This window comes from Canis lupus, chromosome 10, assembly GCF_048164855.1.
Source record: "Canis lupus baileyi chromosome 10, mCanLup2.hap1, whole genome shotgun sequence".
In the NCBI taxonomy this organism is placed as follows: domain Eukaryota; kingdom Metazoa; phylum Chordata; class Mammalia; order Carnivora; family Canidae; genus Canis; species Canis lupus.
In genome coordinates this window covers 63,011,139-63,027,779 of record NC_132847.1, presented here as the reverse complement: position 1 = coordinate 63,027,779, position 16,641 = coordinate 63,011,139, and the positions used below count along the sequence as shown (strand labels likewise).

Here is a 16,641-nt window from a genome sequence, read left to right as displayed (position 1 = left end):
ACTGTGGACCCTCACATCCGGATAAATAAAGAGTGGCAAACTAAGGACTTTAACATTCATAGTTGAAGTGGTTAATAATTATCTAAAGTATATTACAAAGGTCATATCTATGAGCTTATATACAATGACAAATGCTTATTAGACTCTTTACAGTTGCCTGGTTAACCTGGAACCAACCCAAGTAGTGAAAGTCTGGACTGAGCATGTTTAACTCACTTGGGCGGGATATACACCGAAGCAGGTAACACAGAGAAAAACCAATCACCTCATCCTTGTCTCATTGCATGCATGTCATCTACTTCTAAGTGGCTTTTTACTTCCCTATTTTGAATCTGCAAAACATTTCAAATTTCAACTCCTGCATTTTCTAAGGTACATAATTGAATCTCTTCTTTCAAATTGCTAGCGGTATTATCCATAGCAAATAATATCCTAGAATTAGACTAGTAATACAGATGTTATCTTTGTAGAAAGCTTTAAAATTCAGGCTAAATCGTGGTGTGATAAAAAAAAAAAATAGTGGTGTGATCACAAAATACAGCAAAAAAAAAAAAAAAAAAAAGAAAGAAAGAAAAGAAAGAAAAAGGAAAAAAAGAAATTCCAAAGATGCCTCCATAAATTTGCCCTCAGAATATTTACCTATCATTTTTACAACACCTCACATTTTCCATGAGAGTAAAACAAAGTTTAGGGAAAACTGCATAAATAATACAATAAGTTTCCATTTAGAACTTCAAAAATGTTATTCTTTTCAAATGCTTATCAGTTTATGACAAAATGAGTCCACAAATACAAGTTCATGTGTAGTATCTAGGCTGCTCTTTTTCGTGTTGAACCAAACTAGGAGAGATGGTAGGTTAATGTTAGAATCAGAGAATATTTGACAAGAAGCCAAGAGGACAGGGCTTTCCCTCAAGGCAAAGCCAAAGTATCTCCATTTGTTCAAACTCCTCTCAAACTGTAGGAATAAGCAAGTGCTCTATTGGGCTGCTCTGGAGAAAACCCTGAACACTGTAAAACTCAAGCATTAGCACCATGGATAAAATGCACTGCCTCTCCTCTTCTAAGCCTCTACAACTCCACAAGATAGAATTAGGAGCTATTCATTATAGGTGCCAGTTGTCACCCAGCTTTAGCATGTCCTACAGAACTCCAACCTGTAGACTCAGCCCACAATGTTATTCAGCAAATAAGAACTAAGCTTGACATTCTAATTGGAATTCCATCCTCACTGGAGATAGGCTCTTGAGCTGCCACATAGCCCAAGAACCCACACGACCATCCATTCACCAGTTTCCGCCTCATCACCACTACGTATGCCTTTCTTCCAAAAAGCCTACTTTATTTGATTTTCGCCTTGCTAGAATGCAAGTCCTGCTCTGGACCTCCAACGTAAGGCTCTAAAACCCTACTTGAAATGACTCTGTCCCTGAACCCCCCAAGTCTTTGGCTGAGAGAGATTCTTTCACACAAATGGACAAACTAGAACCAACATGTTACCCTGAAGAAGGGGAGGTCAGAGACACCGAAGCATGAGAAGGATCTGGCCCATTGTTGCTAAAGGATGGACCATGAGCCACAGAATATAGGTTCTTGAATATATAGGCTGCCTCTAGAAGCTGAGAACGACCCCTTGTTGACAACCAGCAAGGAAATGGGACCTCAATCTGACAGCCACATGGAACCAAATTCTGGTAAGAGCTTGAATGAGCTTGGAAGAAGATTCATTCCCCAAAGCCTCCGGTAAGAAACCTAGCCCTGCTGACACTTTGATTTCAGCCCTGTGAAACCTTGCACAGGGAACCGGTTGAGCCTTACCATGTAGATTTCTGATCTACAGAGAACTTTGCCTTTCAAGCCACTTGGTTTGTGGCAATTTGTTACAGTTGCAGAAGCAACTAATAATGGAGCAGTGGTTCCAGTGCCACCATCAAATTGCCTTATTTTTCTGTCCCCACCAGCCTGCTGTTAGGAACCTAGGAAAAGGCACTCACCACACAACACTTACACATGGCACGGTCATGGTTTATCTGCATATTCTGTCTTCCTTGCTAAAATCCAAGCTTTTCAAGGACAGGGATTATGAATGTCTTTTTTCCCCACTTTTTTTCATTACATAAATTATATATATTGATTGAAGAGAACTTAGGAGAAACAGTATAAAATCAAAACCATCCAAAATGTAACAGTTAACCACACGTTAACATCTTCATGTCATTCTATACCTTTCTATGCACGTTTTTATATGTATATATAAAAATCATACTATTTCTGTTGTTCTGTAACTTATTTTTCCCTTCATAATGTTATGTGGCTATTCCATATCAATGGACATGATTCTACACCATAATTTTCCATTCAACAGTAACTCGGACTGGGCCAGGTCCTCCTACTACAACCTGTCTCAAGCCTTTATGCTTCTCCCTTCATAACACTTAAAACAGCTGTTAATACTATGACTGTCAGATGACCTTATTAAGTTCTGTTTTGTTCACTAGATTATAATTTCCATGAGTTAAAGAGTGTGCCTCTTTTGCTCAAGATTATAATCGCCAATGCCTAAACAAAAGAAGATGGCAAAAAATAGAATGCCTGAATAAATGAATTTAACCAAACCTCTTTTGTCAGCCATTTGGGTTGTTTCCTCTTTTGTTTTTCCTAATGGAGATCTCTTGCACACACATTTTAATAAATGCTGAGGACTAAATAAAATAATTAATAGAATTTTCAAGAATGGTGAAGGATAGTCATTCAGTAAGCAGTAATTTAAGTCATCTGAAAGAGAAAGATGTCCTAGTTGAATAAGAACTAACTGTAGTTGGCTGACAAGGATCCTCGAAGCAAGAAGTTTAGCAAATTTTATTCTAGTTCCTTTTCTTCTTCAAACAGGGACAGGTATGCACAGTCAAGAAGACTTGATAACTCCTTAAAAACTCTTCACTAAAGGCATGTTTTACTTATTAACTAATTAAAGAAAAACATTCTTCCTAATATAGATGGGTATTCGGTATGATGTAGGCACGGGAAACTTGCCAATCTTCTTATGAGTAGTTTAAAGAGTAAACACATTCTCCAAATTGGTACCATATCAGTCCCAACTCCCCAAAAAGCTTTTTATAAGAGTAAGTAAGCTAACTAGCCATCATGGGGTGGACTGAGCCAGACACTAAACCTACAGAGACCTGAGCTTTAGGGAAGGTAATCGGTGGCCACTACAGTCCTATCCTGTGTCCATACAGAGATCGTAAAAATAGAGTGTTTCTTTAAAATAAGACTACTGTCTATTAAATAATCAACTATCTTAAAAAAGTAACATTGTCAGGAGAAAAAAAGTAACATTATTAGTTTAAACTACATGTTTTTCAGGCAGCCCAGGTGGCTCAGTGGTTTAGTGCCACCTTCAGTCCAGGGCATGATCCTGGAGGCCCAGGATGGAGTCCTGCTTTGGAGTCCCTGCATGGAGCCTGCTTCTCCCTCTGCCTGTGTCTCCGCCTCTCTCTCTCTCTCCCTCTGTCTCTCATGAATAAATAAATAAAATCTTTAAAAAATAAAAATAAAAAAATAAACTACATGTTTTTCAGTAGGTATTTAAAACACACAAATGCTAAAAATGCCCAAGTGTGAAATAAGAACAACATATTTCATCAATAAAATGCACGTTCTTCATCTGACAGAGAGAAACAGACAAGGCTGCCTTCAGATTATTCGAAGCCTTCATAGATTGTGTAGGTTTCAAAGTTTCTTTAGTTATAACTTTATTAATTTATATTACCTGCCCTTTCTTCTCTGCATGTTCTACTAAAAGTTTTTCATCTTTAAATGTCCAGAGGGAGAGACCCCAAAAGTAAAAAGGATGGGAAACTGAAATCATTGTGTCGCTTACCAGGGGTGGTGGAGTACATAACGCAAAGAGCACTAGACTGAGCGTAAAGAGTGGGGTGCTAGTTCTGATACTACTGTTTCATCAAGCCACTGACATTTCCTAGACCCCAGTCTCTTTATCCGAAAAATGAAGGGGCTCAGTGATCTCCACGGCCCTTTTAAGCACAAACATTCTTTGCAGTGGATTTCCAGGGAATGAGACAGTTAAAGAAAAAGTAAAACTCACAGTAGATATACCCTGCCACAGGTTATGAAGGTAATTGAAAAAGGTCTCAAATAAAATGCCCCCTATAGATTTTACTTATAAATGTATGCCATCAACCTCCTCAGACCTCTACTTCCTGTACATTCTGTTCATACTGATTATCTGAAATCTGAGAGGCATTTTACAGTCAAAGAGCCTTTATCAGTGATTGGGGCTTTAAATGGCTTCCTTAGAGGAAAGGTAAAAAGATAAAGAATAAAGTTAGATTTGTGCAAAAAATAAATCTTTGGAACCTCTATGAAAAAAATCAATAGTGATAAGTGAGATCTATCTCACTTATCTCACTGAGAAAATTTCTTAAGAGTCACAAAAACTCACTAAGCTCTGTGTTAGGACTTTTTGCAGAATAGAGAAAAATTTCTAATAATGATATAATACCTACATTTAAAACATTAAAAGCAGTTCTCAACATACCCTTATCTGGTTTTACAATAACCTATGCATACTAAGAGCCACTACCATCTTGCCATAGCCTCTCCCATCCCGGGCACCCAGGACAAGGTAACATCCATGGTAGAAATATAATAATACCTTCCTGCTCCTCCAGTTGTCTCCCAGGGGCTAACAGAGCTAGATGCTTTGCCCCAGTATAGTCCCCATATCGACAAATCCAGATATCTTAGAACTAGAAGCAGCCTTGCTCTATCCAAATTGATATGGAGGATATGGGGCTTCCCCTTTGGGAACAATTTCTATAATAATAATAATTCTCTGTCTAAAAATTGACACATATACTGTAAGGCTAGCTTTACAGTTCTGAAAATGGTAGGCAATGTAGAATGTGGAAGAAGAGATCTTTTTGGAATTGTCTATCAGACTTCAAATATATTATTACTACTCCACTCCCTACAACTACTCCCTCCACCAAAAAAAGAAAGGAAAAAAGACTGTAAGCCTTACCTATGTTCTCTAGCATCTCTGCTACATAATAATAGCTCAACTACAAAATAAGTCATTTTCAACTACAAAATAAGTCATTTTCTTCTCTGAGCCTCACTTGGCAGCAATATTTGATGGGCTGCTTTACCGAGGTTACACACAAGTTTACCAATACTTGATGGGATGCTTTAAGGAGGTTACACACTAGATAATCTTAAAAATCCCTTTCATCTCTGACACTCCATGATTCTAAGACAAATGACCTTTCTGAGTTAACCCAGCCTCAGAACCTTATTTATAGCATTGTTTCTATGCAGAAGAGTTATACATATCTCAAACAAACAATTTAAAAGTGAACTTTGGGAACATAATCCATTTGAAGTTGGGGCCTTCCTGTATTTCATAAAATATTATCTACCATTTTCTTTCACATCCTTACTAAGCCCCTGTGAAATAACTCTTGGATGTTTTAATCTGGCAGCTGTAAAAATATGGCGCTCCAGGGAGACAGAGTTGGGTAGGGTGGCAGAAGACTATAAGATGCCCCAATTATTCCCACTTCTTGGAATTCACACTTTGGTGTAATTCCCTCCCTTGACTTTGGGTGGGACTTGTGATATGCTTCTAACACGAGAAAATGGCAAAGGTAACAAGATATCACTTCTATAATTATATTACATAAAATTTAATTTCCATCTTGCTAGCAGACTCTATTGATGCTTTCCCTTGCTGGCTTTTGAAGTAAGCCACCATATATATGGAGTGGCTCTCACAGCATGCACTGAGGGTGGCCCAGGCTTACAGCCATGAAGAAGAGCTAAAGCCCTGAGTCCAACAATCCTGAAAGACGGGGTGTTGCCAACTATGTGAGCTTGGAAGGAGAACTCCCCAACAGAGCCCAAGGCCTGACCAACACCTTGATCGAGGTCCTGGGAGACACTCCGAAGCAGAAGACTCAGTTAAACCATACTCATATTCCTGACCCACAGAAACTGTGAGATAGTAATTGTGTCTTGTTTTAAGCCACCAATTTATAGTAACATTGTTACCTAGCAAATGATAATTAATGCAGGCAGAAGAAACACACAGTATAATTGGAGAAGAACTCCAGGGCAACAGAAAAACAGATTTGAGATAGGAAAGTTCAGGTAATAAAAGATCACTATAGGATAAAGTTTGTTTTGAAATATTTCATGAAGAGGTTAGTTACAGGACCCATCTTATTAAGTCTTTCAAGAATTCAAACTGGCAGAGAAGTAGAGGGGACTGCACACAAATAGAATGAATATCTTGGATAAAAATACTATCTACTGCACTGAGAAACAGTGGGAAAGGACTGAGTAGGTACAATGGGTCTAGATCATGGGAAGCCTGCAAAGGCAGGTGTTGAATAGGCTCCCCTTTGATAATGTAGGCATCAACACTAAGGAAAGGCTCTTGAGCAGGGAAATGACCATAAAAAGTATTTGAAAGAACTTAATCCTATCACAGCATAAAGGATGGAGAAGATTAGAGATTAGAAGACCAAGAATAGATATGCTACCACAACAGCTGTCCTGAGGTCAACAAACATGTGAAGGAAAAAGGCTCATGCTCATGAATAACCAAAGACTTGCAAATTAAAACTATAAAATGCCATTTTTGGTTAACCAAATTAGCAAAAAATAAAAACTAGTAATACAAGCAAAGATAAAGCAGCCTCAGACACTGGTGGTAATGTAAATAGAATGGACATTATGGAAAGCCATATTCATTAGCAATTTTTATAATCTTAAAATATTTATTAGTAATCTTAATCTTATCCTCAGACTTGGTATTTCACTTCTTAAAAAATATTTTAAGAAAATAAATTTTTTACCCATTCAACAAACATTTACTTGAGTGCCTGCAACATTCCAAGTACTACGGATACAGTCTGAATGAAACAGACTTCACCTCTGCTCTCATGAACTTAGAAGACACAAACATTTAACAAATAATCACAAAATAAATATGTTATTACACATATTACAGGACACAATGGGAATCTTTTTATTTATTTTCATTTATTTATTTTTAAAATAAACTACACTGAACATGGAGCTCAAACTTACAACCCCAAGATCAAGAGTCATTTTCCCCATGAGAAAGTATTTTTAAATACCTGATTTAAACTGTGAAGTCAAAAAAGACCTTTCTGGGAAATAACATATATAATGAGGACTGAAGGATGAGTAGAATGCAGCCACATGAAGAATGGGAGAAATATTTCCTTCTGACAGAGGAAATAATACTCATGAAGGCAAGAAAGAATTAGTTGTATTCAAGATTTTAGAGGATTCATTTATTAACTTATTCAAGAAGTATGTATGGAGGTAGGTCCTAGTAAATATCAGGTATTAGGGACTGAGGATTAAAAAATGAGAGAAAATAGTGATCAAGGTCAAGTTGGGGTAGAAGCAGACAAAACAGGTATAAAAAATTTTTATTGCTTATGGTAGGGCCTAGTATCATAATGGAGACAAACATATAGTAGGAAATGAATGAAAAACTAGGAAATGAATGCATTTGGCTGAAAAAATAAGAGGACGGAGTAAAGGTAACAAACACAGAGACACTGTGCCTTCTTTCAAATCCAAACAATATAGACTTACCTGAGAAAGTTATGTTAAAAAATGTATTACTCATTAAAATATATATGTAGCATTTTAAGAGAAATACTTAGATGGTTCAGCACTAAAATGGGTAGCACTGTTGGTTGAGCATCTGACTCTGCATTTTGGTTCAGGTCATGATCTCAGGGTTGTGAGATCGAGCCCTGGGTCAGGCTCCACATTGGGCATGGAGCCTGCTTAAGATTCTCCCTCACCCTCTCCCTCTCAATAAACAAACAAACAAACAAACATGTATACTTAAGGTATAGCTACCTGGGAAACTATTTCCTCTATAGCTATCCATGAATGGCTCCCAACTATGCTAATACTCAGGGAAAAGTCACCACTTTTTTGGAATAAGAAGTAGGCTCTCTTTGAAAGAGGCCAATTATAAAAATATATATAGTGTGTGTACATACACATACATAGTGTATTGAATATATAGTATGAAGAATATATAGTATACAAGAAATAGCTGTATCAGTATTTAGAAAATACAAGGACTTGAAATTAAAAATTGACCAAATGAACTTCTATAAGTTTAAGTGTGAAGAGTGACATTTACACAAATCTTATGGTGACAATATGTTTGGAACCATCAGCAAATTACAAAGGGAGCCATAAACATGAGTATGACCTCATGTGAGCAGTAGATCTGAAGGAAGAGATCTCTTTTCCTCCTATCTCTTCAGTTACCTAAATGGTAATATTTTATGTTTGGTACATGTCAATAGCATTAAAGAGTCAAAAAGTGTTTGCAACATAGACATTACCTACAACAACAACAAAAAAAGATGTGGAATTCTGTACTATTTTTGTAACTTCTATGAGTCTAAAATTATTTCAAAACAAAAAGTAAAAGAAATATATATATATAAAGAAATATATACATACACACACACACATACATATATATATATATAGGCTGTCTATATATAAACAAATAAACAATATACATATATAGGCTGTCTTGTTATCAGAAATAACACAAGGCCTAAAAGTGTTAATTCTATAAAACAATCAAAAAAGGGATAAATGAAAATCCTCCAAATTACTCTGAGTCCAATTTTCACTTCTGTCAAGGGATGCAGATGCTTATCAAGAGAAAAAGCTCATAATCTGCATTTGATATTCCACTGACCAACCAGACTTTTGAGAAAATCATTTCAATCTCTCTAAACCTCTGCTACACCTACCTCACAGCATGGTGTTATATGCTTGCCAACTATGATACGCTACACAAATATTCATTATTATTATTTAAAATTATATTTATTTGAACTGCATTACTCCATTCAATGGGGGAATATTTCTGAGATCATATCATAACTACTTGGATTTCTTCAAGTTTGTGAAATTATCAAATTAATCTTATACTTTCCAGTAAAGGCACTGATTTAATGAACGGATTTATCTAATAATAAATATAGTTACTATATCCTGGAAAATACTTCTTAAGACAACTATATCCTTAAAAATAGTTTTCACTGCTTAGCCTTTTCCTATAAAGTTCATAAACTGAATTGGGTAACCCATTACTTTAAAATGTTTGGTTAATTTTGAAGACTTGATTTATTTATTAAACCTGTCTAATCAACTGTAATGGGGCATAAACATACAGTGTGGACAAATATACTGACATCAAATCTAAAATATGTATGATGACATTTTCCTCACAGACATTAAAAATGAAATAATAGCTCCTCTGAAGAAAAAAGGCAATTAAGTCAGGAATTTCATGAAATGCGAAAGATGAAACTTGCAAATTCAAAACAAATTTTAAAGTCTGACAAAGAAAATGTATCTTATAAAATTGGAAATTGATGTGTACTGTACTTATAAATGATGCATCACAAAATGTTTCGTTATACCTTTAATGTTTCAAAATCCATTATCATCCCTCTGTCTCCCATCAATACAGTCGTAGGAAGAAAAAGTATTAAGTTATTTCCTGATTTAAGACTTCATGTATAACCTAAAGGCTAATGGGAAAACAGAGTATAGGAATAATCCTCTCAAATCAAGCCTATACTCATTAAAACCTCAAGATAGTGCATTTTAACTTGGTAGCTAATTTTATTTCCTGGAAAATGTATTGACAGACCAAAAACAGGAATAATTCGAGTGGGAGGTTAAAAAAATAAAAACACCAACAGGAGTCATATAAAAATAATATTCAGTAAGATATTACTGGAAAAGCAGGATTTTCTACCCCCCATTCAAAGTTTCCACAGTGTTCATTCAGCCAACAGTCTACTCACTTCCGATGGGTGTGGTCCATACCACTGTTTGGTATTGCTTCCAACTTTGCATTTTTCTGCCCACAGATATTTCCATAGCTGTCGTATCCTGACACTAGTCTCGCTGCTGCACCTGTTGCTACTGAAAAGCCACAAATAAATCCCTAGAAAAAAAAAACAGAAAAAACATACAAATAAACCAGTTCAATAGCAACAGTCACTACTTGATACGATAATGAGCTTCTTTTGTCTGTTGAAGGGAACAAAGAGCCATCTTTCCTTATTGCAAACACTATTCAACTGTTTGCCTTGGATTTCACATAAGCAGCACAAGAAGCCCACAGGGAAACACTATTTACTACCACAACAAAACAAATCTCAAGCTTTTACATCATAAGATAGTCTTTGCATTTTATGATAGTAATAGCTTCTCTGTATTGAACATCTGCACCGTGCCATGCTCCTACTAGGTGCTTACCAGACATTATCGCTAATCCTCAGGAGGGAGAATGAGACCCAGAGAGGTTCAGTAAGTTGCCCAATGCCACAGAAGCTAGTAAAGATCAGACCATAAAATCAAACCCAGCTTGTTTCATTCTTTAGTTTTATTTGGTTGTAAAGGAGTTCTGTTAAATGAACAATAGCAACAGATGAAAGAAAAAAAAATCAAAGAACATAGGTATGTGGGTTTTGAATTATTATCACTTTGGTACATGCAACACTTCTGTTTCCTTTCTGCAATAAAGCTGTATACAAGCCAAAGAATTACACCGTGCAACACCACCATGCTTTTAATGTCGCAGACTCAAGAGAGTGAGGCACTGGGTCTGTGTGCCACAAAGGTTACTTCATTTCACAGGAATAGGCTTCATCACAGTGCCAAAGGCAAATAAATGGTAGACGCTTCGGAACTGTATCGTGCCTGCTAAGTCAAGTATGCAGTGACCGAGACAAGGCAATAACAGCCTATACTCACTGCAGGCTAGCAGTCATAAGAATAGGAAGTAAGTGACTCACTCACTCCTGACAAAATGAATTGGGAGAAAAGACTGGGGTTAGAAAATCTTGCAACATGGTCATTAAAAGGTTATGGTTTTTTTTGTCCTTATTGAAGTGGCCAACGAAGGCAGAGATTATCAGTGTTTAACGTAGGATAGTCAAGACTCATGAGTAGTGTGCGTATAAGCAGCCCAGTGAGATCTCAGGCCTATGGTGCTCAGTGCTGTACTCATATGCAGTTCCTCCAAGGAGACTATTTCTTTCCTAAACATACTTTCTTAAAAAGGCAAAAACTCTTTTTTTTTTTTTTTCTAAATAACCCCTCTATTTTTTATCTTGCAGGTAAGGAAAGGGAAGGAGGGGGGAAGTGTAGAGAGTGTGGCTCTAGTTAGTAGAAACTGCTTGAAACTACAGTCTGTAAGAAAGTCCAATTTCAGAGGGAGACTATCTCTGATTTGCTACTCTCATGCCTGCGGATCCTTGCCAAGTGATTTCAACTCTGCGTCTCACTCTATTCAGGTAAAATGGAGATAGTGGGTGTATATCTCATAAGAGTGCTATATGGATTAAATGAAATAACCCAGTAAAGTGGCAAGAATCCTGCTCAGCACATAGTAAGAGCTCAATAAATATTAACTATTATTGTTGTTAAAAATGAGAACACGTAAAGGAAAAGACCATGGGTTCTAGGGTCAGATAACCTTCACTGATCAATGGAATACTGATCACTCCATTTTCTACTTGTGTGACACTGGACAAACCTGCTTAATGTTCTGTGCTTCAGTTTTCGCTGTCTATAAATTGAGGCTAAAACCACTTACCACAAAGGCTGCTGTGAGAATTACGTGAAATAATGCATGTAAGTGTCTGTTTCAATAAAAATGTTAGTACCCTTCTGCCTCAAAGCAGCAGCTAACTGCTCGCAATAGAGTTAGGCAGAGGCTGGTGGGGATTCACTCATTCACCCTCGCCTTTTGCCCCCTCCCTCTCTCCTGATTCCTCCATGGAAAATGCATTATAGTTCCATGACAGGACTTCACGCCAATACTAAAAAAAGAGAAAAAAAAAAAAAAAAACTTAAGCCCCTGTACACATACAGAGATGCAAACCAGCATGCCATTTTAAGCATATCATTACTTCAAATTAGGAAATCCTACACCGAACAAAAACTGGAAGTGATTAGGAGGTTTAATGGCTAACCTTTCCAATACAGTTCTTTGACAAGAAGAATCAGAGAGTAACAGAAAGGGAACCCAGAGAGATATGGATTTAAACCCTCACTCTACCACTTACTACCTATGGGACTTTGATCCAATTACCTACTTAGAGTGTTTCTTCCTCATCCCTAACACAAGTACCATCATCTATTTCACAGCCTGATGATGAGGACTAAATGAGATAATGCATATCTAACCCCTAGCTGGGCTGGTGCATGACTGGTCATCAAGACAGGGTAGCTGTTAGTGGGAAATTTGAAAGACAAAGCCAGACTAAAGAAGTTGACACCAGTAATTGGGGACTAACCAAAAACTCCTTTAGTTCTCTCCTTTAGAACAAAAATTTCTAGGGAGGAAAATGAGAAAGCATGTCAGTAATTCTGACACTATACAGAAACATTCAGACCACAATTACAATCTTCTTTCTCTACTAGTCTAAAATAGCAAAGCCCTTGCATAATTAAAAGGTTATGTTCTTCTTTCACTTTTTATAGAAATTTTCTTCTTGTGTTTGATAAGTACTTTTTGTTACAGATTCCTTTAAATGGTTTCTGATTTCCCTTTGTGACTATTTTTAACAGTACAGTTGGATATGTGAGGGTTTGTTGGTTTTTGTTTTTTATTTTTTTAATAATAAATTTATTTTTTATTGGTGTTCAATTTGCCAACATACAGAATAACACCCAGTGCTCATCCCGTCAAGTGCTCCCCTCAGTGCCCGCCAACTAGTCACCCCCACCCCCCGCCCCCCTCCCCTTCCACCACCCCTAGTTCGTTTCCCAGAGTTAGGAATCTTCCATGTTCTGTCTCCCTTTCTGATATTTCCTACCCATTTCTTCTCCCTTCCCCTCTATTCCCTTTCACTATTATTTATATTCCCCAAATGAATGAGACCATATAATGTTTGTCCTTTTGTTCCGACGTGGATGGAACTGGAGGGTATTATGCTGAGTGTTTTTTTGTCTTTTAAATCATAAGCCACCTCATATCCCTCTGGGATGTAGACAGAGTATAAATTATAAATGTTACATATATGTGGTAAAATGGGACACTGACATATTTTCACACAGGCCATTTAAACTTCTTAGTAGCTTCCAAAGGCATTAGAGAAGGGAGGGTAAGAAGCTGCAGGGGAGAAAGGAAGGAGAATAAGTAAGGTAATAAGATAGGAGGAAACCATGACTGTTATCCCAGGGACTTCCCATATGGTACAAGTACTGATGATGGGGAACTAGGCCAAATATAATTAAAAATACAATCGCCCTTAAAAAAACACACACAACATTCTGAAATCCAAATGCAGAAAGCAATACAGTTTCAGAAGAGAAAAAAATGTGGTACATGAAATTAAAATAGGACGAGAGAAACTTTACAGAATCCACTCAGTAATTTAATGGCTGTGAGTGGGGAGAGGAAGAGGCATTCAAGAGAAGGAAATCATATTAATGAAGCAAATGATAAGGGGGATGAGGAAAGCTTTTATATCCCTATAGTAGAGAGCAATCACTGCAGAGAAAGTAAGCCTATTAGTAAGGAAGAGAACCATGGCTAAAATCTTAAAAGGACTGAGTTACTGAAGTGCTGGCAGAACTGCTCTTCTGAGAGAGGGAGAGAAGGAGCAGACAAATCTAATCACAAACAGGAGGTGACTCAAATCAGATCAAGGCATCCAGTGGTGGTGGATCCCAAGCTGGATCTGGCACACTAGGAAGTATCTATTGCCTACGTGGGAGAAAGACAATTTGCTAATTAATGAACTGTGCTCATTACTTCAACGTAAGAAGGAGGATTTGCTTAGTTTCACTCACTATTAGTCAAAAAGAGGGACACATTTTATTTCACAAGCATGTTTGAATTTCAAACCTGGAGCCTTAACATGCAACTGAGCAAGACAGAAGGCCTTAGTTTTGGTTTGAGGGGTGAGGAAAAAAATCAACAAAAACATGTGTGGCAGATGGCAATGAAATATGAATATAACAAAATGATTCAAAATAAAAAGATGGGCAAAAAAGATTGACACTTATAGCTTTCTCCCAAGGACTAATGAAAATATATCCAGACTCTTCTCCTCAAATATAACCTCCTTTAGCTCTCTACCTAATCCTATTCCTCTATCCCTAAACTCAGTCAAAGCTTGGAGTCAATCTCCTAATAACTAATTTGTCAAACCTTGAAGTAACATTTGGCTTCTGTTCCTCCTCTTCTGAGAGCCCTGAAACAAGAAAGGCCATGAGGACCCAGCAGACAGGATAGCATAAGAATGCCTAATGCAGAACTAATATTTATACAAACAAACAAAAATTTAAAAATTTTGCCAATCTGCCAAATTTCTAGATTTCTTTAAAGTTTAATAGGATGTACTACTCTAAAAGGAAGAAAGAAGCAATAAGCAAAAACTACTGGAAATCTAAGAAATGTCTAGTTCATAAGCATTTATTGAGCATAATCAAACACAAGATGCCAGGCAGGGTATGAAAGGGTTATAATACATAAAGTTTACCCTGAAAGAACTGAAATGTTCTCAAAAGATCAGAAAATAATGAGGTGTGAGGAAACAGAATCAGAGAAGCTCAGTTTCATAGGCAGCTTGAACAATGAAAAAAAGAAATAAAACACACAGACAAGGAATACTAGGAAATGAACCCGGCTCTGCCACAAATACTCCTTATGATCGTGGGGAAGTCTCTGTAAATTCTGAGCCTCAGTTTCCTTACCTGTCAAGGGGCTTGACCTAGATTAATCTTTAAAGCCCTTTCCTCTTCCCAAATTTTATGATCCTAAGGGAAAGTAGATAAAAAGTAAAATGTTTCAAACTATACTTGCTGGAAGAAGTATAAACCCATTTGGTCCATAGTGTCCGAGAATACAAAAACAAGAGTGGATCAAAAGCAAATTGATTCAAACTATTTTAAAATAGTTAAAATAGTGAATTTTATGTTATGTATATTTTGCCATAATTTTTTTTAAAAAAGGAAAAAAAAAAATCCAAAGGATTAACAGAAGTAAGTAGGTATTTGGATCGGGTAACCTTAAGGTAATTTTTGGCATGCTGTTATTCCTTTTCTCCAATCCTGCCAAAGCACAGACCATCACACAAATGACTAAATACTGCAGTGAGTCTCTGAGTCTTTCACTTTGTGCTGCATGCTCGACAATAGTTAATGAGGTAGAAACACTATGCTCTGGGAACTAGACGAATGCTATCAAATAAAGAAAGGTCCTTGAAAGCAGTCTGAAGGGACAAGGTATACAGGGAGGTCTCCTACACCCAGCTCTAGTCCAGATCATTCTCTAAAACTCCAACCCATTGCTTATCTTTACCCACACCCTACCTCTCCCAAACTCATCTTCTCATTCCACATTTCCCCAAACCACTTCCCTTTTCCTACATCTACCCTGTCTGTCTTTGTAGTATCATTCTTCACCAGACTGCATATGTGAGATACAAAGTCAGAGGGACTCCTCAGTCTCCCCTCTCCACACTTCCTGCCATCACTCTCACTTCCTAACTTCATGGGAGGAAGCAAGAATGCTAACCTGTTTGCTGAAACACTGACAAGTCCAGGTTTTGCTGGCAGGTGAGGTTACCGCGTCCATGTTCTAAACAATTACTTTCCTGTTGTTCCCAATTTCAGGCAACAGAGGACCTCTTGAGGCCTCACCATCTTTCATCTTCTCTTCTGGGTCCACTACTGCCACTATGTAACCTAGACAAGTTATTTAACATAGCTCTGTGCCTCTGCTTTCTTAACTGTAAAAGAGAATGATGTTGACAACAGAATCTACTTCATTGTATATTTGTGAAATTGAAATGTTTCTATGTCGCATGCCGAACACCCCCTAGTCCACAGTAAATAGGACTAAGTATCAGGGGTAAGTTGTAGGCATCTCTGTGCCTTTTACTGTTTGTGGGGAGCACTCCCATTAAGGCCAAGTAGCCACCTCTTTCCTGTCTTTCTGTGGTAAGCTGATCTGGGCAGATAGGGTCCAGACGGATCTCTTTTCTCTTCTCACTTATACCTCTCTCTCCCTGAGACAAAATTAAGTCACACAACCCACGATGAGAAGGACCTTCAGGCCACATGGCCCACGCTTCATTCTACAAGTCATTTTTACCAAGGAGTTCTTTATTTGGGTATAATCAGGGTACAGCCTCGCTACTAATATAATACTTTGTTTATCCATCTCATTCTTCTTCCTGCATGTGTATAGAAACTGTGGTTTGGAACTTATAAGTTGGGGTCAGATTTGACCTGAAGAACCCTACCCTGAACCCCTAATACAAGAACCTCTTAGTCATGCATACTCTGCCTCCATCTTATCTACAACATTGATGACACTCTCTCCTCCTCTCCTTTATCGCTACTTTATTTCAAGTTTTCCACATGTTATCTGGACTATTACAGCCTCTAAAGTGCTTCCCCTTTATAACGGCATTATAAGCTATCTATAACATTGGCTACCAGGGCCATCTTTGTAAACTCGGTCACATCATTTCTTGCTCATAACTCTTCAGTGGTTGGGGC

At 37.4% G+C, this 16,641-nt stretch overlaps 1 protein-coding gene across 5 annotated transcripts in view; it reads right to left on the bottom strand.

The window, feature by feature from the left end:
- SLC44A1 (solute carrier family 44 member 1) overlaps positions 1-16,641 on the bottom strand; it is a 192,410-nt gene that overhangs the window by 118,459 nt on the left and 57,310 nt on the right. For 4 of the 5 annotated variants that reach the window (XM_072842216.1, XM_072842215.1, XM_072842218.1 and 1 more), the window contains exon 3: positions 9,921-10,063. The exons of the other annotated variant lie outside the window; for it this stretch is intronic. In XM_072842216.1, coding sequence (XP_072698317.1) covers positions 9,921-10,063 — 143 coding nt within the window. The remainder of the gene's footprint in view (positions 1-9,920; positions 10,064-16,641) is intronic. 5 annotated transcript variants of the gene reach the window in all.